Here is a 24358-nt window from a genome sequence, read left to right as displayed (position 1 = left end):
CTGGCATCTGGAGATGCAGAGTGTGTCATGCAACTTAGATATATACCTAGGGTCCGACTTCAGCAACTGGGAGTCACATACAAATTAGTCAAGAATTAGAAAGAAAAATAAAGTACATTGAACTACAGTCAAATTAAAGAAAAAGCAAAATTTGAACGGATACACATTCTTACACCCCAAACCTCCAAACCTTCAGAACTTCCTGCCTATGAGCCGGGAGGGGGAGTGTGAGTGTGTCTTGGCACTGCTGGCAGGTGCTGTCTCAAAGGCCCATGGTCCCCCACTTCCTGGGGTGTCTGCCACAGAACAAAGCCAGCAGACTCCTTCAGCGCCTCCCTTTCTCCTCATCCTCCCAGGCATAGCTGCCTCTATCTCTGCCTCTGCCTCTGGGCACCATCCCAGGGGAGCAGAAGATGAAGTGGAAAGCGTCTGTTCTCGCCTGCATCCTTCAAGTGCAGTTCCCAGGAGCAGGTAAGGATTCTGTTTCCCGTGGCTCGACAATACTGTTAGAGGTTCTTCGTGTGTCCAAGTGGTGGCGGAGGGGTGCCAAGGACCTGGTGTTTCTTTTAAAGCTTGTCTTCCCAAAGCCAGCGGCCAGAGGGGCAGCACAGGCTTGGGTCCCACCCAGTTGTCTGCTCCGTGACGGCCTCGCTGGGTATCTCGGTTCGGATCCAGCTGTTTGAAAACACCACAGTTGTAGATTGTCCAGTGACAAAGGAGGGAAAGGGCGTGAGGAAGAAACTCAGCAAGAGAGCAACTGAGACAGCTCGGTGTGGACGGGAGGCCGCGAAGGTTCAGAAACACTAGCTAGGCCTCACCCTGTTCTGGTTTCCAGATAACATGTCCCCTTCCTTCCCTCCCTGGTTGGCATTGCCACTCAGCCCCATTCTTTCCTCCTTTGCCAGCCAAGGAAATTACCATGGGCAGTTGGAAAGGGTCAGAACCCGTGACCCTGGGTGCCTGAAACACCCGGCAGAGGCAGAGCCCCTACAAGAGAACTGGAGGGAGGCATCCATGTTTGCAACCTTTGACAAGGCGCATTTCCACCTTCTGGCCCAGAGTGTTTAAGTCTAAGCTCACCCTGTCAGTGCTGTCCCCACATCACGGCCACCAACTGCCCTATGACATAGTGATCCTCTGTGATAAACACTCATGGCTCTCTATCTGAGCCAAGCAGCCAGAGACACAGACAGAAATGTTGGCAACAGGTTGAGGAATATGTGTTAATATGTGACCATGAGGCGTCACACACAACCAGCGCAGAAAACAATTTTTTGCCAGGGCTCCCTGCATCCCTCTGAGGCCTGGCTCTTTGCACGTTGTAGACTTAGCATGCTTCCAAGTTCAGCAGTCGGGGTAAAAGCAAGTGAACAGAAGAGAGACTACTCACAAAATTGGCATCACAAGAAATGGGACAATGTGTATCTGAATCTGGAGAAACTCTGTAAGGAGTGCCCTTCTCCGATTTAGAGCTCTCCCGAGGGTGGCAGTCTGTTGGGCGAACAAGGCTGAGAGGGCAGGACCGGCCAACATATGATTGCTACCACCAGGAAACTGCATGGTCCTGGGCTAGCATCACAGGGTTCTGAGGGCTCAACTTTTCTGTGCGGTCATAGTGCTTTTCTCAGAAAGGGCCGGGCAGGTGTGACTCACGCAGGCTGTAGGGTAATAGCCCCAGAGGGAGCCCACAGCAGCCCTTACTCACAGGCAGGTGCAAAAAAATTTTTTTTCACAGCCAGAGAGCTTCACTGACTAAAGAAGCAGCTGCTGTAGGCAATAGTTCTGGACTCATGACCTTAGGCTCTCAAAAGATGGAGGAAGGAGACCCCGGAACCTCTCCACCGTTAGCTGCCCCTCACTGGTCCACCTGTTCTACTAAAGCTGAGGCAAGTTAGGGAGAGAAACAAAAGGTCAGTTACGGCTGCAGTAAACAAAGCCCCACCCAGAGAGCACAAAGCCTGTGGTCATTTCCACCCCAAACCAAGGAGGCCTAAGCCATTCACATTTACATTTCTTTGAGAAAGCCCAGACATGGAAGACTAAGCCAGTGTTGAACTAATGTCCACCAAGTCTAGCAAGACTTTCGAGGGCCACGGAACACATCTCTCAGCCAACCCTTAGCTTCTTGCTACTTCTGACTGCCCCACCGTGGCAAAGATTGAAACTAGAGGTCACTACAGTCTGTGCCCACTCTCTAGTGAGAAAATGCACCTCTAGTGAGAAGCGTCGGGTTTATGAGAACCTCTGCTTAGGAAGGCAGCAGGCAGGGGCATTGCTAATCCTAGTAACAGGTCCTTGAACAGCCCACTGGATTTCAAGAGTCCTGGGTTTTGTTATAGTTCCTCTAAAGCAAAAATACTAATGGATTTTTTGCAGAGATGTGACGGCAAGGGATGGATGCAAAGTTTCACTTAGAGATATACACAGCATCTATCTATCTATCTATCTATCTATCTATCTATCTATGTATACATACACACATAAAAAGACAATCCAGAAACAGAAATTGCTCTAATTATTAGATTCTTAACTTACAAAGCAGCAATGGGCATCTTCTCCTGATAGTATACAACTCGTCCCTCTGAATTCTGGGACACCCACACCAGCACAGAACCCAGGGGCGGGTGGGCCGTGTGGACCAAAACTTGGGATGTATATAGGATGAGCATTGCACCCACCATTTCAGCCTCTTAAAGACACCATGCAGGAAAGTGTTCCCTCACCGTGAAAAGACATCTGAAGATAAATACGGAAGGCTGGGCAAATGCAAAGCAAAACACTGGCTTGTGGTGGCCACCCACGTCTGCTGGCACGGAGGGATTTATTTACAAATATCTGAAACACCAGATCTCGGTTGAAGCTGCTGGAAGCAGGGTTGAGGGAACCCGCTAAGTGACGGACAGTGTGGCTGCATTTCACGGATGCTGTTTTCACCCTCTGGTTTGTTTTGTCCTCTAACACCCGGCTGTTTCCAAGCCTTCATTTTCCTACTTCAGCGCTGCTCAGACTTGCTAGACTGGAGACTGCATTTGTTGCCCCGAGAAACACCCCCACCAGCAGCCCTGAGGTTTATTACGAGGCTGGGCCTCTCACACTGCTGTGTGCATTTGACTTGGTTAGTTTTGCTTTTGTTTTTTGAAAAGAAAGACTCAGTAGGTGTGGTGGTGCACACCTCTGATAGCAGCACATGGTAGGCAGAGGAAGGTGGGTCTCTGTGAGTTCAGGGCCAGCCTGGTCTATATAGAGAGTTCTGGGTTAGCCTGGGCTACAGAGTGAGACAGTATATATTTTTAAAAGATTTAATATTTAAACGAAAGTTGCCTAGCATGTATGTTGTATTTTATTTAGAAGATTCTGGGTTCCACAGAGAATTGTCTTAGGTTCTCAGAATAAGCTCACAATTTGAGAACATCCCCCACCTCCGTTTTTATATCTATGGTCAGTTAATTGATTAAATAAATGCCAGAAATGGTTCAGAAAAAATATTTTAGTTCTACACGAGACAAAGCTGCTCATTTGCAACAGAATGACAGTGGATGTGATCAACTGGAGTAAATGACCAGCTATTCTGGCTGAAAACATTAGACCAGTCACTTGACCTGAAACATGTCATTTTGAAGTTTTGCACAATGTGTGGATAGTGGCCACGTTCCCTGGGGAAAGAGATGCCCCTGGCTGCTCTCAGCCACACCCCTGGTGTTTGCCACAGTATTTAGACCAGCGTCAATGCACCATGCATATTCCAGTGTTTGAGGAATGAATTAAAAGGTGACCGAGGAAAGGGAATCTAGAAGTCTCCACATGCTTAACATCAATGGTTTATTAGACAGCCTATCCTTTAGACAACTTAGTAGTAAATGGTGAATGTTAAAAACAAAACTAAATTTAAAAATCAGCAAAGGGGTCAACAGTGAACAGAATACTTCAACGTGAGCTACAAAGTTAGTTAAAGGTTCAAAAGGGCAATTATTAAAATGTTCCTGTTCAACCATGTTAATTTTTGTCTGTTCTGTATCGGGGACCCTACAAGCACCGTGTGCGTGCCTGTTGGACAAAGACTGTACCACTGAGATATTTCCCCAGACCCTGAACCTTTTTAAAAATGTGTCAAAATCTCTCCAAATTTCCCAGTCTGCTGAGCTTCAGTCACTTGTAGTCCGGTTGCCCTTGAACTTGCAGCGTTCCTGCCTTAACCTCCTGGTAACTGGAACTACAGGTCTGTGCCGTCAGACCCAGATATTTATTTTGCACCCAGAGAAAAGATCATTTCAAATGACTAAACTAACACTATGTCTTAAAACTAAACAAAAACACACACTTTTCATTTTCTGCCTTTTCTCTAGCGCTGGGGAAAAGGTCATCATTATTGGAGACTGAGCCAATAAAGTAATAAAAGGAAAGTCAGGAACAGAAGATTCTGTGGATTCTAGTGTGAATCATAGTCAGCGTGACTTTCATGTTTGATCTTCACGGCCGCTTTGCAAATACATCTATCGTGCTTTTTCCAGTATTTCTTTATTGGTGGACATTTGGGTTATTTCTAATACTTGCTGTTACAGATAATTTTCAGGAAATGTACATGTTATGGGGGGAGGGTCATGCAAATTTAAGACTGGCAATTAAAGCACGGGTCAAAACTAAAGAATGATTCACAGGGGACTCCAGACTTCAGTTGAGAATAATCCTGTTGGGGAAGGAATGTGCCTGTCCATGGTCATCTACAAATGGTTGTGCCTTTCTGGAGTGTGCTGTTCGGTGAGAGAGAGGAAACTGCATTAAAAAAAAAAAGATCAGGGTGAAAGTCAGGGCTCCTTCACGGCCCCGTCAGTCGGCTCTTTTCTTCCTAAGATGGCGGTGATGATGCTCCCCTCACAAAGGGCCCTGGGGAGTGGAGCCGATGTCCAGGGGTGTCCAGGCTCAGCATGCTTGGGAAGTGCCAGACCGTACTATGCGTGCCTCAGTTTCCCAGCAAAGCAGGAACGCAGCTCGAGTGTACTCTTCCTCTCGCTAAACTGCAGTGTAAACTTGGGCAGAAATGGCTCTCTGAGCCTAAATTTCCCCACGTATGCTGTAAGGGACGCGAAAGTTGAAGGCTCCCTTCGGCTGTTAAATGAGTTACCTGTGCTTAGAGCTTGCAAAGGTTTTCGGAAAGCTTTATCCCCTCGAACTCTAGCCTCACCCCACCATGCTGGTACTGACTCTCGGGATCAGAAAAGTAACCGTTTTCCTACCTAGAGCGCCAAATGCTTCTTCTGGTCCCTGTTTTGAACATGTCGGACGAGGCCTTTGCTTTGGAATCGCCAACAGTTTCTGGCTTGTCGATTGCAGATTTATTGAGGGCCGTGCAAGACTTGGTTGGTGAGAAAGAAAATTGATGCTTGAAGTAACTGGCCCGCAGTAGTGGACACACTAGGCTCCTACGGTCTGTTTTGCTTGTCTGTTGGCTGTATGCCCAGAGTTTCAGACTTGGGATGGGGGATAAACAGAAAGCACGAGAGAGTAAGGGCTATCAGACCCATCTAGACTGCTGTTTGCTGAGTGTCTGGCTGATTGCAACTATCCTATGGCCAGTAGCTCAGAAAGTTGTGGAGTCCCCTTTTTGTAAGTTAGGAAAATGAGAATGGTGATGGTGGTGTGTGCCTGTAATCCCAGCACCTGGACAGAGAGAAGGAGCGGGGGTTCAAGCCTATTCTTGGTTATTCAGAGGGCTGGAAGCCAGCGTGGGCTACTTGAAACTTGTCAGAAATAAAAATATAAAATTACAGAGATGATTACTTTCAAAGATTTGGCGGCTTGGTCAAGAAGATTGGGCCTCCAACGTGCATTCTCCAGGGCCATTGTCTCTGATTGTTGTTCTCTGATTGGTGTTACTACACGCCCGAAGGCGGAATTCTGAAGCTGACTTTAAAAGAATTCCCCTTAGGAAGTGCTTAATTCTATTTTCTTCTCAATTTTCGAAGTTAAAAAAAATCATTTTGACACTGAATATCTTTGTTTGGTATTTGTTTTTTCTGCTGAGTAGGAAATCCAGGCTTGTTACGAATGGAGTTCTGTTCATCTCTGACATTATTATAGATCGGAACTCACATTTTCCCCAAACCTGGTAGACCCATATTTTCCATTTTAGTCTCAATAAATGTAACTATTTGGAGAGTTTTCCTTGAGGGAGATGATCTCAGTTCTGTCCTTTCCTATATGTACCTCCCTCTCATACTACCTTAGGCATGGAAAATAAATAAAACACATAAACTAAACCATATCTGAGAGGGATTGACTCCCACAATTAACTAAATTAATATGTTAGGAATATACTTTGAACCAGCTGAAAAGGCTTATGGGTATTCAATACTCTCAAGGAATAGTACAAAGTCAGGCATGGATTTTAAAGTGAATTATAAAAAGGTAATTAATTTTATTTTATGTGCATTGATGTTTTGCCTGAATGTGTGTCTGTATGAGGGTGTCAGATCTTGGAGTTACAGACAGTTGTGAGTTGCCTTGTGAGCACTGGGAATTGAACCCCCCCCCCAGGTCCTCTAGAAGAGTAGTGGGTGCTCTTAACTGCTAAGCTTTCATATAAAAATTTTCAAAACTGAGTACTCAAAGAATGACAGACAGAATTGTCACCAAGTGACAGATACTGGTTTGCAACTACTTATGTCTACTTTCAGCTTTGTGTCTGCCTCGGCTCTGCTCAGGGAGGGCAAGGCCTTGTGCTGTTGATGGGGACAAAGTAAGGCATCATAAGAAGTCGATGCTCAGAACAAAAAGCAGGAAGCACTGCAGAACCAGATACACAAATGTCTGTGTCTCCTAGAGTGACCAGCAGGACACTTGCCCATGAAACAAACAGGCTGGCACACTGCAGAAAGCTTCCTTAGCCACTCTGTGGGGACAGGAAGACAGTGTGGTTCAAGTCATACACCGATACAGACACCACCATGTAGGATTAAATAAATCCCCACTACCCTCTTGCTGTAGAGACTGGAACTCCAGCCCTGCATACCTACATAGGTCTCTAACGTGTGACATTGCACTCGCCCCGAGATACACCATGACTGACAGCCCTCAGTCAGACCCGCCTGTTCTCTCCCTAGACTGACACTGATAGTGGAAGAATCTGAGAGAAGAGGGGAGAGAGGAGAGATGCTCAGGAAGGGGAGGGGAGGTTGCATCCCATTGCTTCAGAGGAAAGATGGGGAACAGAGCGGCAGGATCAACCTGCCACTGAGCCAGATTGGACCAGTTATGGAGTGACCTGAGCCTGAGGACGGAGGGTTAAAATCTCAGTGTGATGCTGGTGAACATGCCTGTCGGGACATGTACCCTCATGCTCTACGGGTGCAGGTGTCTGTGTTCCAATGTTCATACATGCATGACAAACATATCTCCACTCAGTGTAATTTTTGGGTAGAATCTAAAGGAATATCATCCTGATAGATCTGATAGATGTAGATTCTAAGGTGATTTCGAGTGGAGTGGTGTGTGTGTGTGTGTGTGTGTTTATGAAGGTATGATTATGTTAGTGCATGATTCTGTGTATGCGTTCACTGTACATACTCACTGTATACTAATACATGTGCTGGTATCTGCAGGCATGTGTATATGTGCATATCAACATGTGGCCTTCTGTGTATTGGTGTATACTGCATGTGTCTTTAAGAGGAGTTGTTGGTCTGGTCCCACCCCCCAGGAACACCCTGTCTCCAGAGTGAGCCTGGCATTTGCTTCTTTGCACCCCTTCCCACCTAGTTCCGAAGATTCAGAACGCTGACTCTGCCTTACTCTCGGCCGTGGAAGCCCTGCCCACCCCCAGTGCTAAGCCTAGATATCTGATGATCTCCCAAGCCCATAACTGTCAAAACGTATCTGCATTCAAATGGCAAAATAAGGTGAAAACTGTTGTTCTCCAAACTCAAGCTTTAAAACACTACACAAATATTTCCCTACTGTGAGCTCTTCTCAGAGTTTAGGTTCAGCATACACATAGTTTCAGGAACACACAGAAATCATCAGTGTGTATCACCAGCTCCTCCACGTTTTCACAAGTTCCTTCCACAACAGTCATGTGTGGTTTGGGGCAAAATAGTCAACACACATTTGATGCTTGTTTTTTGTTTGTTTGTTTTCTTGCAAGCAATCCAACAAGGTAGCTCCTAGTGAACTACTTTGGCCATCAAAGCAGTTGGTCAAATTAGTTTATTTTTAGTATCTGATTATCTAAGCTATCTGGCTGTCTGATTCCTACTGATTAATAGCAATTTAATACTCTGCAAGCACCTCCCCTGTGTCTCCAGCCAAATAGTCTATAGATGATTGGCCTGTTTCTTAGAGATGGACATTCATGGTGCCGGAAACGATATTCTCTGGTTTTCAAAAGAGTCTGAATGTGGCTTCCGACACCCTGTTTTATGGTCTGGCCTAATTTCCATCAGTTTTGACGACCTGTGCTAATTCCCACGCTGAATTCAGTAGCAAAGACAGCACATATGGATTGGATGCCACCCAGGACTGTTGTGAGTTAGACAGGAGGGCTTCAGAAATTCCTCTTTTGATTTCTCAGAGCAGAGAGAAATCTTTGTCTTTTCTCCCACTTAACTACCGGTGCTTCAAAGACCAGACCTATATAAAATACACAAATGCTTCCGAGACAAAATGAATCTTGCCCGGTTTCTTTGGGCTTCGATGGGAACAATAAAGATCCAACTACAAAAGGTTGGCAAAGAGGATTATTCTTTTTCTTTCTATTAAGCATAGAGGCTTCAAAAGAACGGCCCAGAAAGTCAAATAATTGTATCCACTACTGTTCACCCATCCATCTCCCTGCTGACCTGTCCTGTGAAATACCCTTGAAAATCTTGGCCAGCTCTCACCTGCCCATTGCAAATGCTGCTTTGTTAAATGTTCGAGAGTCTGTAATTCCAGGAGAAAGACCTGATAAAACAAACTGCATTTCAATGGCTACCTCATCAGGGAGTAGCTCTTTGGGCTGGGGATGCTTCTAATTTCAGAGCTTTGTAGTCTCCGCATTGGGAGGGAGCAACTTGAAGACTTGAAAAGAGGACTTGAGTTAAGTCTACAGAGACGTTTGCTATGCAAAGGGGCCAAGGTGGTTGCAGGAAGACTTAGGAAACAGGTTTTTGATCTTCATGGAGATTTCTTCATTGCTTTGGTTTGGGAAAACACATCATTCACTTCTTTAGATACAAAGTTTTAGACTTGAAGCTGGTCTAATTGCTAGTCTCCTTTAAGTCCTGAACTTCCTCAGAAAACTCTTGTCACTTTGAAGAGCACAAAATGGCTCCTTGTCACTAAGAGACACAGAGACGATTAGGTCACTTAGAGATTTTTAAGCTTAGAATTGAATATTTTCTAGCAGTGGTCAGGTCAAGAATTGTTTCAGTTTTTAAAAGCAGAATAATAGCCTCTCAACTGGGCAAGCGCCTTAAGTTTAGTGCATGATGACCACAAAAGATAATTCCAAATTGCTGTCTCAGAAAGGTCTGGTGTGCTTGGTTTGGGATGCTTTCCCTAAACAGTCTCAAACCTGGGTTTGGGTTCCAGAGCTGCTCAGTGGGTAAAGTGTTTGCTGTGCAAACCTGAGGACCAGAGTTCAGTCCCCAGCACCCAAATAAAAACAGATGGCAGCATGCACTTGTAACCCCAGCTCTGGAGGACAGTGACCGGGGTTCCCGGTGCTCACTGGCTAGCAAGCCGGTTTAGCTGTAACAGTGAGGTGTAGGCTCAGTGAGTGACCTGGTTTCAAAAAGTAAGATGGAGGAGGAATGGAGGAAGGCATCCTGACATCAGCCTTTAGCTCCACAAAGCACACTTGCTCACACATACACCACACATACACGCAAGCACGGGGATCTTGCCTGTGCAGATGTTCGATAGAAGTTCAGTGAATGAAACTGTGCCTCAAGGATTTTATGTTATAAACATGTTTAAGTTTAGACAATGCTAACATGATGGTAGGTGAGTTAGGCTGAAAAGGCGGGTTGATATCTACTAAGTAACAGGAATTTTTACTCACTAGATGGGGCATTAAGAAAGCTTTATGCAAGAGATCGGTATAGCTACCTAAATCAGAAGTTCTCAACCTGTGGGTCACAACTCCTTTGAGGGTCAAATGACCCTTTCATGGGGGGGTCACACATCAAATATCCTGAATATCAGATATTTATATTAAAATTAATAACAGTAGCAAAATTATAGTTATAAAGTAGCAATGAAAATTATCTTATGGTTGGGAGTAGGTCACCACAACACAAGGAACTATATTAAAAGGTTACAGCATTAGGAAGTTGAGAACCACTGCTCTAAACACTAACTGAACTTAGGAGAACGTCATTTAAGAAAAAGCTATAGTAAATTCTTTAATATTGTGAGGATTAACTTTCTAATTTAGTTATTTCCATGAGTGATAATTGTTGAATTTTCTCAGAATCAACACTTTTTAAAAAAAACATTTATTATTATTATTATTATTATTATTATTATTTTGTGTGTATGTGTGTGTGTGCATGCATTTCTGCCATGGCATGTCAGAGGACACAGGGAATTGGTTCTGGGGGTCCAGCTGAAGTCCATAGGTTTGGGAGCAATACCTTTACTCACTGAGCCATTTCGGGAAATGAAGGATGCAGAACTCCCAGTGTGCTATCAGCATGGATGGCCCCTAAAAGAGAGGTTAAGCACTATGGCTTGGCCAGAAGGGCTTTCTATGAAGCCTGTTCTCCCTAAGATCCCCCACCTCTACCCCCGAACCTTCTAGTGGAGAACACACAGGTGTTTCTCAATGCTAACAAATCAGTGGTGCAGTTGATTCTTTTCTGAGTCTGTCCAGAGCCGTGGTAATGATAAAGACAGCAATATACTGGTTCTGGTCCATTTTGACAACAAAACTCACCTCCAGCAGGAATAGGCTGCCCTGCTAGGCCAAGCTAGTTGGGAAAAAGACAAAAGTCAAATAAAGAAGAACAAGTAATTTTCTTTTGGTGGAGACCCTGCTTTCAAGATATACTTCGCTGAGGCCAGAGAGACATCTCATTAGTTAAGGACACTGCCTGCTCTTCCAGAGGACCCAGGTTCAGTTCCCAGCGCCCACATGGCAGCTCATAATCATCTGTAACTCCAGGGATAGGGGATCTAACACCTCCTTCTGACATGGGGGCAACAAATGCGAGCACGCACACACACACAGTGCACATAGATACATGAGAATAGGTAAACATTCATTCACAGAAAATAAATACATCTTGGAAAAAACACACTTCAGGATGGAGTTCAGTTGTTAGGGTGATCACCCAGCATGGATAAAAGTCTGGGGTCCTCAGATTTCACTGATGCTAGTAAATGCTTTTAATACCACATAGAGCCAGAAAAATCAGAAATTCAATCCGATCCTCTCTATATAGCAAGTTTGAGGCCAGTCTGAGCTACATGAGAATGTGACTCATAAAAACAGAAATGGGGCAGGGGGAAAGAAAACAAAAAACAGCAAAAAATACACTTCATGAACTGGGTATGACAATCCTAGTACTCATAAAGTAGAAGCAGGAAAATAAGTCCAAAGTCAGCCTGGACCACAGAAGACCCTATCTCAAATACTAAGCACAAATCAATAACAATCAAAAATACTTGGTCCCAGACCCAGCAGCACATGCCTTGAATCTCTGCTCTTCAGAGGCAGAGGCAGGTGGATCTTTGTGCATTTGGGACCAGGCTGATCTTTAGGTGTCATTGGACATAAGGACACCCTGTCTCAAACAACAATGAAATACCCTCATCAGAAAGACACAAAATACAGAGCACTTCTATGTTGTATTTGAGCAAATAGTACTTAATGTTACAGGCTGTGTGGTAACCCCAGTTTGGAGAAGAGGGGGAGGTTTTTCTGTGTTGTTTACGGGCATCAGGCAAAGAATGCTGCTAATGGTGTCCCCGTTTTTCAGGAGGAGCAATGAATAACCCAGAGGTGCGTGGTTAGCAGCAGGTTTCACCAGGAGCAGCCTGTCTGCACTTCATTTTATCCTGGTGAAGGACACACATGCAGTGCTGTAGTGACCCTGAGGCAGAGGCTGACCGTCCGTCAGTCTGAAATCAGTCATGGACTTTGAGAGAGGAGATGTTTTTTGTGTGCTGCTTGGAGAAAGAACTGAGAACAAACATCTAGTGGAAGGGACAGAAAACTCCACCCTCAGAGAGCCAGACAACCAACAGTGACTCTGCGGCCTCTGCTGTCCGCAGGCTGGTTCCTAGAGCATGACTGAGGGGATCTTCCGTGGCCATGGGCTTCCAGTGGAGAGGCCAGTGCTCCTCCAGGTGGCCTCGGACATCCTCTGTGTGGCCCACTCCCAGCACTGTGTGCTGCCTCCTGCTCAGATCAGCATCTTTCTTGTCCCACAGAGCTGCCCCAAGGCTCCCGGAGAGTAACAAAGGCACACAGTTCCTTAAATGATACTTTTAGGATAGCAAGGCAGGGGTAAGAAGAGCCTCCATTCATCTGGGAAGCACTAGGTTAGCCAGCTTCACGCGTCGTAGTTAATCTGAACCATGCTGAACTCTGAGTCTGTGCTCCGGGGTTGTGAAGCTGGGGCAACCCCTTCTATACCATTCCTTAGAATTTGCTGCCGTGGTGAAGCTACAGCTGCACCTTTAGCTATTTCCTGCCTCCGTTACGCCCCTACTCTCGCAGCCCTCTTTCTGTTGCTAACATGGTGCCACACACTGGGTGCATTTTAAAGAAAAGAAGTTTTCTTGGGTGACTGGTTCTGGTTGAGAGCTCATGTGATAATAATTTCTTCCTTCTGGAAGAATGTCAGGGTGGCCTGTACCCACCTCAGTCTAGTCAGCAAGCTGCCAGCCAGAGAGAGATACTGTCTTAACAAAACAGAACAAAAACTAGCTAACAAACACCAAACATTTTAAGCCAGTGCGTGGTGGTGCACGCTTTTAATCCCAGCACTCGGGAGGCAGAAGCAGGCAGTTAGTCCTCTGAATTCCCGACAAACGCTACATAGAGAAACCCTGACTCCAAAAACCAAAATGATGGGTTAGAACAAGGCCCACAGAATCAACTAAGCCAGGCTCACAGGGGCTCACAGAGACGGAAGCAGCAACCACGGAGTCTGCATGGGTCTGCACTCTGTCCCCAGCAGATATGTCACGGCTGTGTACCTGGGTCTTCTTATGGTACCTGTGTCAGAGGGAGTGGGGGTGTCTCTGACTTGTTTGCCTGTGCTTGGGACCCTCTAGCTCCTGCTGGTCGCCTCTTCCAGCCTTGCTATGAGGGTTTGCACCTGGTCTGATTGTAACTTATGCATGTTCAGTTGGCATCCCTGGGAGGCCTGCTCTTTTTTGAAGGGAAACAGGTGGAGTGGATCTGGGGAGGAGGGGAGGCAGGCGGAAAGACTGGGAGGAGTGGAGGGAGGGGAAACTACAGATGGAATGGAATGAGTGAGAGAAAAAGAAAAAGAAAGAAAAGCACTCAGAAATCCAACAAGAAGAAAAGTCAAAGTGGATGGCCTCCAAGGAATGACAGCAAGTTTGATCCCTGGCTTCCACATGTGTACACACATGCACACACGTGTACACACATGCGCACATGTGCACACACTATACGCATATAAACCAAAAAGCTTCCAACATAGTTCTCTGAGGGCACAAACTGTGTTAAAAGCACAGCAGCTATGGTATTTATTGGTTTTTGTACCCACTACAGAATAACAATGTACCATAAAGAAGTGACTTAAAAAACTGACGTTTACAGCCAGTCATGATGGTGTGCGCCTTTAATCCCAGCAATCAGGAGGCAGAGTCAGGTGGATCTCTGTGAGTTCGAGGCCAGCTTGGCCAACAAAATGAGTCCAGGACAGCCAGGGCTACACAGAGAAGCACTGACTTGAAAAAAACCAAACCAACCAAACAAACAAGATAAAAACCCTGAAATTTAAACTGAGAGATGACTTGGTTGGGAAAGTAAAAGTGAACACCTGAGTTTGGGCTCAGAACACACTTTAAAAAAATTCCAGGTGTTTTTCTGTGATCACACACCTGTGTTTTCCCAATGCTGAGACAGAGGAGACAGTCAGAAACCTGGGGTCACTAGCTGGCTACCCCAGTCTATTTTGTGAGTTCCAAGCCAGTGAGAGATGCTGTCTCAAAAAAGTAGTATTTAAGGACAGTTGCCAATGTCATCCTCTGGTCTACTCATGCATGCACACACACACACACACACACACACACATACACACACAGTGTGCAGGGAGGGACCCAAGAACAAGAAATGTATTGTTCTACAATTCCACAGTTCTGAAAGCTAGCAATTCAAACTCAAGGTGTCAGTGGGTCTGTCTCTTCTGAGGCTGTGAGGGACAATCTGCCCACACTCCTTCCCTAACTCTGACAGTTTTCTGGGGTACTGGCATATCTTGCCTTGTGGATACATTTTGGTGTTTATCTTCATGTGGTGTCCTCCCCATGTGTATCCTGTGTCCAAGTGTCTCCATTTTATAAGGATACCAGCACGACTGGACTAAGGTCCATCTGAATGACCCCCCCCATATGTCACATGCATGGGTGCTAATGGGGTGGCACTCTGGTGGATTTTGGTGAACATACTTCAGTCCATAGCGTCTACCTGTGGTTCCTGGGATCATCTAGTAGACTCTAATCTTTGCCTTATGTTCAGTTAAAGATGTTATCCAGGGGGCTTCAGAAGTATCACAGAGCTTCAATAGCACCATGTAACAGGTGTCACAGAAATCCTGATTTGAGTCAACTCTTTAATGTCTCATTTAAACACAGGCATATTCTTCTCAGGCTCTCTGAGGACTACAGGCAAGGCTGCCTCTAGGGTGACCTGTTGGGCCGACATCAGGAAAGGACACTCGAAGCCTGGGGTCCTTTTGGCCCATGCTGCTATGCCTGGTGCAGCTGCAGAGCAGAGTCTCCGGAAGATGGAATAAGTGTGTGTCAGAGGGATGGTGCCTTCTGTCTCGGAAACACCGGGGTTGCCCTTTAGAAAAACATCACCAGCACATTCTGCAGTCTCAGAATGAGTCCGCCGGTACTTCAGGCAGTGAGGATTGATCTGGGTTTTAGGCATCTCTACCCATTTCACAGCCTCTGGTTCCCATTCCAACTCTGCCATCTTGGGCCCACAGAACAGTGACTTGGCAGAGGGACCCTGATATGAGAAGCCAGCGTGCAGCTGGGACTTGACTCTTCAGTCTCTGCGAGGTTTTTCGGGCTGGGGAGGAAGAGAGTGGGTTTCCAGGTCACAGCTGTCAGGCCCCACCTGTGGGGTGGGTGGCTCTAGCTCAGTTGTCCTCTGTGGGAAGGTGAACTAGGGATGAGCTGTTTATCCCTTTAGCTTTCTGCGGGCAGTAAGCATTTGAGACACTGGGCTGGGGTGCCCCTCTCTCTTCTGAGAAAACACTGTGTGAACTGAGCAGCATCTCACTCGGGGTTTGGTGAGAGCATTGGGTGACTGACAGCAAAACGGCTTTGACTCTGCTACCCCATCACATCCCTTCCTGCTGCAGGGGCAGGTCACCTGTATCCACCATTTGTGCTGCTCAACCCATGACTAAGCGCCTAGGTTCTGGAACCAAACACTACTGCCATCAATACATTCTAGCCCTGTGCCCTTGGGGCAAATCAAAGCTCCTTGGCTGCTGACAGCTGAATAACGTCTACTCAAAGGGCTGCCATGACAATGCATGAACACCGTTGGGTTTGGGGTCCAGCACATGCATTGAATACTGGCTTATAAGGAATAGTCATACTGTGCTACCACTGGGACCTGACGCAAGCCATCGAATAACTACAGTGTCGCTCACTAACTTTCCAAGGAGTTAGGTTTTGCCTTGTCAACAGAAAGACCTGTGAACAAGGACCCTGATGTTTTTATTTCTCTCTATTCTCTGATGCCTAAAGTCAATCTTTGGTTGTCCCCAAATGATAACCTAGTGTTTAGGCTAAAGGACCAGGAGCCAAACCCTGTAGGATTTATGGTCCAAATGGGTTTCTTCCTAATTACTCAACACTGTTGCAGAAGCACAAAAGCAACCACACATACGCAAACCAACGAGAGAGAGAGAGATGTACCAATAAAGCTTTATTGCAAACACAGGCCTGGTGGGCCATCCTCTGCACACCCTTGGTCGAGAATAGTGGGAACAGAAGACAGATACCTGGTTCCCTGTCTACCTCCGTCTCTTGGTTTTCCATCTCTGTTCAGGAGGAATTCTCACTGGTAAGCAACAGCCCACCTCTGAGAGTTCCAGTCACACAGCAGCAGGGGGACACCTGTGGGGGGTCATCCCCAGGCGGCCACTCAGCAGACAGCACAAGGCCCAAGCTTAAAGTGGAGATACATTTGTTGGCAGAGCATCCACCAGGCAGACCGCTGTCTTGCTGAAGTGAAATGGAAAATCAAATGTGATTCCGCTGGCCCTGGTGATTAAAGCTTTTGTTGTTCTCAGATTTGCTGTGTTCATGGAGAGTTTAGTCATAAGGGGTTTCTATTCTCAGGGACTAATAGCACATCATAATACAGGGCTCACTTGTCTTCAAAATAATGTGCTCCACATAACAGGGAGGGGGCAGTTATGAGAAATCATGTGTGCTACAATAGCTGTCTACCATCAGATAAAACTTAATAAAAAGCACATATGTGGTATTTGGGCCACCTCTCTAATTCATAGCAGAAACCCTCCTGTCAGTCAAAGGATGACGTATTTTACTTCAACCCTTTTAGGTAGTGTTTGAAGTTGTGTTGATTTTGAGAGAGAAAAATCCAGCATCCCGTCAAGGAAAGATGAAAACAAACTGGAAAGTTAAGTGTGGTCTGTCTCAGCATCCTAAGCACTCTCCCCTTAATCGGGCAGAGTAGCCTCTGGAAAGCAATCATCTCCTCTGGGTTGTAGATAAAATAAATCGAGTTCAATTGTTCTCTTCGACAATCGAGCGAGTATTCCTCCAGTGGAGCTTAAGACATAAACGCTCATCCCAGAGGAGCTTCACACAGACAGTGATAATGAGAGGAAATCTAATAAATAATACCCTCCCACCTGCCTCATGGAGGGGGACCTTGTATGTGTGAACACTCAAGGTTGGTAACAAGTAGAGTTGGAATCTGAGTTCCAAACTGTCCCTCTGCTTGGTGATGCGGGGCTGTTAGGGAGTCTGTCTCTGGCCCAAAGAGATGGGGTGTAACCAGGGGTAGCTTTATAGGAAATCTAAACATCACACCCCAGCTCCCATTGCTGCACACATCTCTCATTTTCTGTTGTTTTCCTTTTAGAGGTTACATTTTCCAGTCCTGGTTTTAACCCCTAAGTTATGTAAATTCCATAGGCCATTTTTGAATAAAGCAACCTGGAAAAACTCTGTAAGGCCCGCTGCCTTGCCTAACAGGATGTGGCCATTTCACTGAGCCCTAGTTGAACTTTTCTGAGGATAAGATACACATTTCTTTCTTTTTAAAAATTATTTATGATATATAAGACACCGTCACTGTCTTTAGACATACCAGAAAGGGCATCAGACCCCATCACAGATGGATATGAACCACCATGTGGTTGCTGGGAATTGAACTCAAGACCGCTGGAAGAGCAGTCAGTGCTCTTAAACACTGAGCCATCTCTCCAGCCCAAGATACACATTTCTATTTGGTCCATCTCTGGCTGAATCAAGTCTCTTTCAGTTGAATGCTGGGAACAGGAGACCTCAACCTTAGCTCTGTTGGTATCTTGACCTAAATAGTCTTTTGTTGAGGCCTGTCCCATGTTCTGCAGAATGTTTACCAGCATGCCTGGTCTCCTCCCATTAGATGCCAGGAGCATTTCTGACTCAAAGCTTAAGTGCCTTTAGATGTGGCAGTATGTCCCCTGGGGGCTGAGAACCAGTGAGATGAATAATGACTTGTGTTCATTTGCTCAGTGACAATTAGCCCATGATACACTGTTCTCACTGCATCTGGTCATCAAATGAACCAAGAGGCTCAAGTGATCCCGTTCTTAGCATTTCCCAGCACCCACTGGGATGACAGCACATGCCAAGTGGACATTGACTTATGAAGTGGTTAAGGACAGCCATCAGCCACAGGATACCAGTTGACTCCAGGTTCCCCCACCCCAGTGGGCAATTGCTTCTGTCTTTCATCTGCATTTCCGACAATCCCATGGGGTTGAGTGAGGTCAGTGTTAGCAGAAGAGGAAAGATAATAGATTTCTGATCTAGATTAAAATTTTGGCTTTGTCACTAGTTATGTGACCTTAGGTCAGTTCCTAGGCCTCTTTGAAACAATCTTCTTTATTAACCTGCCTACCTTAAGGCATTGTTAGCAGGATAAAAAGTACATATAAAGAGCCCAGTTGGAAGTAGGTACCTAGCAGCTCTGTCATAAACAAGTTCTAGTATTAGACATTGACAAGGGGTGGATGACAGGTGATGGAGTAGGTAGAAAGGATGATGGTGTACGGGAAGTATCAATGGTGACAACCAGCGACTGTGCCTCACTGTGACCAATCTCCAAATTATCTGTCTGTCTCTGAAACACATTCTTATTTTCAGCTCCCAAGAATCCATCTCTTCCTGGCTTTTTCCCCTCCCCGTCTCTATGTCTCTGACCCCTGGGAGACCTGAGTTTTCTAGGACAGAAGACTGAGAAGATGTCGGTTTATGTAGATGTTCAAGGCTTTGGCAACTAATCTGAACCCAAGTGTGAAAAACAAGAGAAGCCTTCGGCCTGAGAGGCATGGAGGGGAACGGGTGGAAGGCAGCTGTGTCCAAGCAGTGTGCAAGAGCTATTGGCTTGGTGGGAGCTAGAGGACAGGCCAGAGGACGGGGGGATGCCAAAAGGCTGCATCCAGGGTATCCAAGAGGACGTGACTGGCATTCATGCGCTCATAACAGCAGGGTCAATATGAAGAAACAGGGAGAGAGGGCCCAAACTTCAGTAAGCTGTCTGGTCAGCATGGCCAGAAGCAAAGGCGTGAAGGGGACTTTCATGGTAATCTGTCTTGTCTCCCATTTGTACATCGTGGAATCTGGGTTCAGTCAGAAACCTTGAAGACCTTTGAGCCTTAACTCCATTTCAGAGATCCTGGGGAAGAAGGTGTCAGAGGGGCAAGGCTGGTGGCTGAGCCAGGAAAGCTGAGGTGGGATTGAGGTCACAGCTGGGGTGGGTGACTTTGTGACTCTAAGTCTGCTCTGAGCCAGCGCTCTGCTGGGTCAGGCTGCCTCCCCACTTTATGTCTTAACTGCTGTTTTCACAGCACATGCCAGCTACGTTTACAGTCTTTATGTGCTTGTTTATTTACTGTTGCCTCTAAAAGTAGTCGTTTACCATGAAGAAAGTCGCCCTAGCCTTGAAACAATAAAGAAAAGACCAAAGCACACAGGATCTGGACGTCAGCAATTCCGAGGCATCCTGCTCAAAATCAAACAGGCTTCATTTTCTGCATTTAGAACCCAGGCACACACACTTTAAGAGATGCTACTGATCATATTTATGAGGTCAAAGCATAGTATAGAAAGCTTGGGAAATATAGGAAGAAGGTTTAAAAGAGAAAGAGCAAAAAACATTCTTTAAAAAAATGCACACCACAGCTCATGGGTATGCTGGCCTCTGTTTCCCTGGGCTGGAGATACAGGCACCACTTCATTGTGTAACTGTTCTTTTGACCAAACAGTAAATCACAGACATCCCGTCTCATTGTTAAGTATTTCTAGACACCCGTTTTATTCCCTGTGGAGGCTGTAACTTAGTTTACTTCTGCCTACTGGGCATTTAGATGGCTTCGAATTTTACGTTGTGAATAATGTCACTGTGGGCTTGCTCCACATTCCTGTGAATGCATCTGATACACATGTGGGATTATCCCTGGAATGAGCTCCTGGCTGTAGAAATGCTGGCTGTCCGTCCCCTGGCAGCTCTCTGGACCCACTTTGTCTTGCACTTTCTTTGTGACATTTTCTAAACTTCAGGCCTGTCTCTGTAAGATAGAGATTGAACATGTGACATTGGTACATAGCATACCTGGCCTGCTGTCATCCCCTGACTGAGCAGATGTCTCCTTAGGAACTGCATCTAAACTCACACACCGTTTAGACTTCTCATCCTGCATGTGAGCCTGCTTCCTCGTGCCTTCTTCTTCCAGTCCCCGCCCTTTTCCTGCCCTCCCCTAGAAGACCCTACCTGTCGGTTGGCTCTGCTAATATCTTTCTTAGCTCAACCCACTGGAGACTCAGTTGTTCCCACCAGGTTCCTTCTTCTTAGTCCCTGCGGCAAAGCCAGACCCTCCACAGGATGGAGCAACCTCCATGGTCAGAGTGAGAGGCAAACCCTCCTGGATTCTGGACTGGGGCAAGCCTTAGCTTTGAGCAGCCCTGTACTAAGGCATGCATGCGTATTAATACATAGGACTCTGGGATCTGAGGGTTTACAGGGCTCTGATGATTCAGGTGTGGCCTCCAGGAATCAGAAGGTTGAAGTTACCTCCACAATGGCTAGTCCCGCCTCCCTTCCAACTGTGCTGTCACTCAGCAGCATCTCCCAAGCGTGCAGATCCAGGCTTGTGAGAACACTGTAAGCCAGGACACAGGTAGTCTGCTTTATCTCACAATGCATGCCACTGGAGACATGCTCACAGACAAGGACAACCGATGATATTATCCATGCATTTACTTATTCAACAAGTATTTATCGAGTATGTATCATGCCAGAGGGGCTCTATGTGCTTTATAAACAATCATGAACAGAATAAAATAAAACAGCAGATCCAAGACCCTACAAAGCAAAGTTTTTAAAGACAGAGTCAGGCAATAAAGCAGGGTAAGTAAATGTTGGAATAAAAGCTAAGAAAAAGAAGAAGACAGCGTGGAGGGGTCAAGGAAAGTGTCGAGTGTCAGCAAGAGGTGTTCGGGGATTCTTTTGTTGGTGAGATGGCATCAGAAGAAAGGCTGGAAGTACATGGGTAAGCCAGTTCAGACATGGGAGAAAGCAGTGGGCAGCAGTGCAAAGGGGGCCTGTGCTTCATGCTCCGGGAACTGCCAAGAGATGGGGAGAAAGTGGGAGAGGCCTAGAGAAGGTGCCCTCAGAGGTGAGCTCAGCAGTGGAGGCAGGAGAGTGACAACTGCCCATAGCCTTGAAAACACATGACTCTGGGTGAGGTGGATGCTGGAGCCAAGAACCACAATGTCCTAGCAGGCAGGCTCACTCTAGCACTGTACACAGAGAGGAAAAGACAGAAGGACTTGGCTGTGGGCTGAGCTTGTGGCTCAGTGGTTGGCCATGTATGAGGCTCTGGGTTTGATCCCAGCACTGCCGAAAATAAAATAAAGCTCTAGTAATAAACAAACAAGCAAAGTAAGCCAGTTTTCCGGCCCCAGTGCCAGCCAAGTTCTACCTTTTTCTTTTTAATTATAGAAAGTTCCAAGAATGCCAACCTGAGCTGCTGTACCTGGAACAATGGATAACATTGGAATGGCTATGGAGTGATGTGTTGGCCATCTTTCCACAGCTTCCCTTCCACGGTGCCATAAACTTTTTGCTTAAGACAGTGCTGTTGTGGTTGTGTCTGTCTTAAAAGTGTGTCTTGTTGTTTGGAGGGAAATGCCACTGTTTCCTAAAGAACGTTAGATAACACAGACTCATTAGATGCAACCAGTAATCTAGAGATGGCCAAGGGAGTGGGATGATGTTTAGCAGTTATATGCAAATACTTTGCAGTTTAAAAAAAAGATTTGTTTATTTATGAGTACTCTATTTGGGAATTGAACTCAGGACCTCTGGAAGAGTAGCTTGAGCTCTGAGCTGTCTCTCCCGTTCCCTATACCTTGCCATTCTGAGAGGTACCTGAATATCCTTAGATCTTGTCTCCTCTGGGGTTTCTGAAGTGACATCCCATGAAGAACTGGACATATACTTAGTGGTGTTTGCTTGGCACATACTCCTGTCTGCCAACATTGTGTGGCCGTGAGGACGAGACAAAGCAAACATTGTACACCATCACAACAGCAGGAGGCTGTTCCACACCATGTGAAGGGCAGCTATCAGTACCATCTGTCACTGCCTTTATTCCTCAAAAAGCCTTCATGTAAATCTCATATTCCCACTGTACAGAGGAAGAAACTGAGGCTCATAGACGGGGCACATAGCCACACCTAGTAAGTGTTCAGTCAGGATGTAAGTCCAGAACCGTGTTACTGAAAAGACCTCCAAAGCATCTGGAAGCTTTCTCCTACATTTGAACTGGAAAGTTCCTCTCTGACTGGATAAAAAGTCCACTGAAATCTTCCCACTGGTCTATCTTCTGCATTGTCTGAATGGAGGGCCTGTCACTGTTCCCAGGACCCCAAAACTGTAACAGGACAATGGGTCACACTGGGCCCAGGTTTCTCTACTATAATTAGGTTCTGGAGGTGGTCTCTAAATTTACCTCCTGGCTCTAAGATATAGTGAGTCGTGATCTGATGTGATCACTGCTTGACAGCACTGTTTGGGTCTGTGTGTCTGAGAGCCCTTTGGGGCACGTACAGGTCAAAGGTCAGTGCTGGGAGCCATCCTCAATTTCTCTCCATATTACTTTTTAAGACTCAGTTTCTCACTTGACACGCTGTTCTCTGAGCATGCTAGACTAGCTGGATGGCAGTCCCAGGGATCCTCCTGCCTCCGCCTCCCCAGTGCCAGTGCACATGGCCTTTTACATGCTACAAATTCAGCTGCTTGTACATGCCTGCCTTGCAGTTTTCTGCTGCGCCATCTTCGGGGCTTATTTTTTGTTGGAATATCTGTTGTTTCAATAATGTTCCTCTGAATCTGAGACTTACAGGAGAGATTTAAGAATAAGCCTCTGGCCTCCTGGAAACACTCATCTGTGATTACTTGTGGTCCATATAACAGTTCAGAGGTGTGAGTATGGTTAGGCCGAAATGCAGAATAAAGTTAGACACGTACATGACCACAGGACAGTTGAATGATACTATTCGGTAGCTAGTGCCCCAACCCAGTTTATCACCTTACCCTTACGACAGCCTCAGGCAGTTTCTGGGGTACAGAATCTCCCACCTCCCTAGCAAAGGTAAAAAAAAAAAATTCAGCTCATTTATTGATTCAAAATTCACTTCCAACACAGCACAGCTCTCTAGAACATTCTAACTTCCCAGCCATTTTAGCCCAGTCAGAAAATACAAAACATCATTAAATCTGTTGCCAGCATCTTTCTGAACTGGACCTGAGAATTCCACTTGGTTGTGGCTATCACAGAGGGGGTTAGAAATCAGGTTTTGTTCAGTAGCTGCATCTATGCATGCCCCCCCCACATACCCATCTTTTCTAAGTCACCCCTGCCTAGTTGGGACCCCTGCTACTGCTGCTGCCTAATGGCCTATTGCAATCCTGACCCCTATTTCCAAGGTCAGGAAGAGGGATCGAGTTGCACGTTGTTCCTGCAGATGCAGTGAGCATATGTATAGCTACATGCACTCTTGAGGGGGTTGGCTGCATCTGATGGGGGTGGGTGAACAGTAAATGCCCTCCAGGGCCACCCATTCTCCATAAGGAAGCCTACCAGAACCATATCTATGGAGAGGACTAAAGAACAGGAAGAATCTTATGTTCTCTTATGATTTCTGTTTGGGGGCTTTGGGTGCATCATTTGATGTACCTGATGATGCTAAAGTCTCGGTGTCTCGGGAGCTTTGGGTACAGACGGTCAGTGATGTGTTTATAAAAAGATAAAGAAAAGATATGACCAATGTGATGAAAATGGTAAAGAGAATGGATGGATCTGTTCTGTGGAGTTGTGGTGAGGTGTGGGGACAAGGCAGATGGCTCTGGCAGACACATATTGGGCATCCCTTCCCCCTGAGGGACCAGCCACATGATGGTACAGTATAGAGTTTATTCAGGGCATGGGGAGGGGAGTTAGGGTAGTAGGGGCAGAGAGAGAAGAGAGGAGTAGAGTAGAGGAGGTCGGCCATGAGCACATGGAGAGAGATGGGGGAAGGGAATGGGGAGAGGAGGGGAAAGGGGCAAGAGCAAGAGGGGTGAGAGGGCAAGAGAGTGAGGAGGGGGCAAGCGGCCCCTTTTATAGCACCAGGTAACTGGGGTGGAGCATACCTGGCTGTTACCAGGTAGCTGTGGGGTGGAGTTTGGAAGAATCCTAACAATCAGTAAGAACCTTCTGGAAAAAACAGACAAGAGCTAAATATGGAGCTCTACATTAATGATGTCAGAACCAAATCAGTCACCACTTGCCCACCTCTCAGCCATGCTGGGAAACCTGACAACATGGTGGAGCATCCGTTCTGCCTTCAGAGGATAAGGGTAAATGGAGGAAGT

General features: G+C 46.2%; 1 protein-coding gene across 1 annotated transcript in view; it reads left to right on the top strand.

The window, feature by feature from the left end:
• Window positions 1–413: 413 nt before the first annotated feature.
• CD247 (CD247 molecule) overlaps window positions 414–24358 on the top strand; it is a gene marked incomplete at both ends in the record, with an annotated part of 70332 nt that continues 46387 nt past the window's right edge. The window contains one exon of the mRNA XM_080908848.1: window positions 414–471. Coding sequence (XP_080764974.1) covers window positions 414–471 — 58 coding nt within the window. The remainder of the gene's footprint in view (window positions 472–24358) is intronic.

This window comes from Micromys minutus, assembly GCF_963924665.1.
Source record: "Micromys minutus genome assembly, chromosome: 1".
NCBI lineage: Eukaryota > Metazoa > Chordata > Mammalia > Rodentia > Muridae > Micromys > Micromys minutus.
Note: the sequence above shows the minus strand (reverse complement) of the source record. Positions and strands in the feature narration are given on the sequence as shown.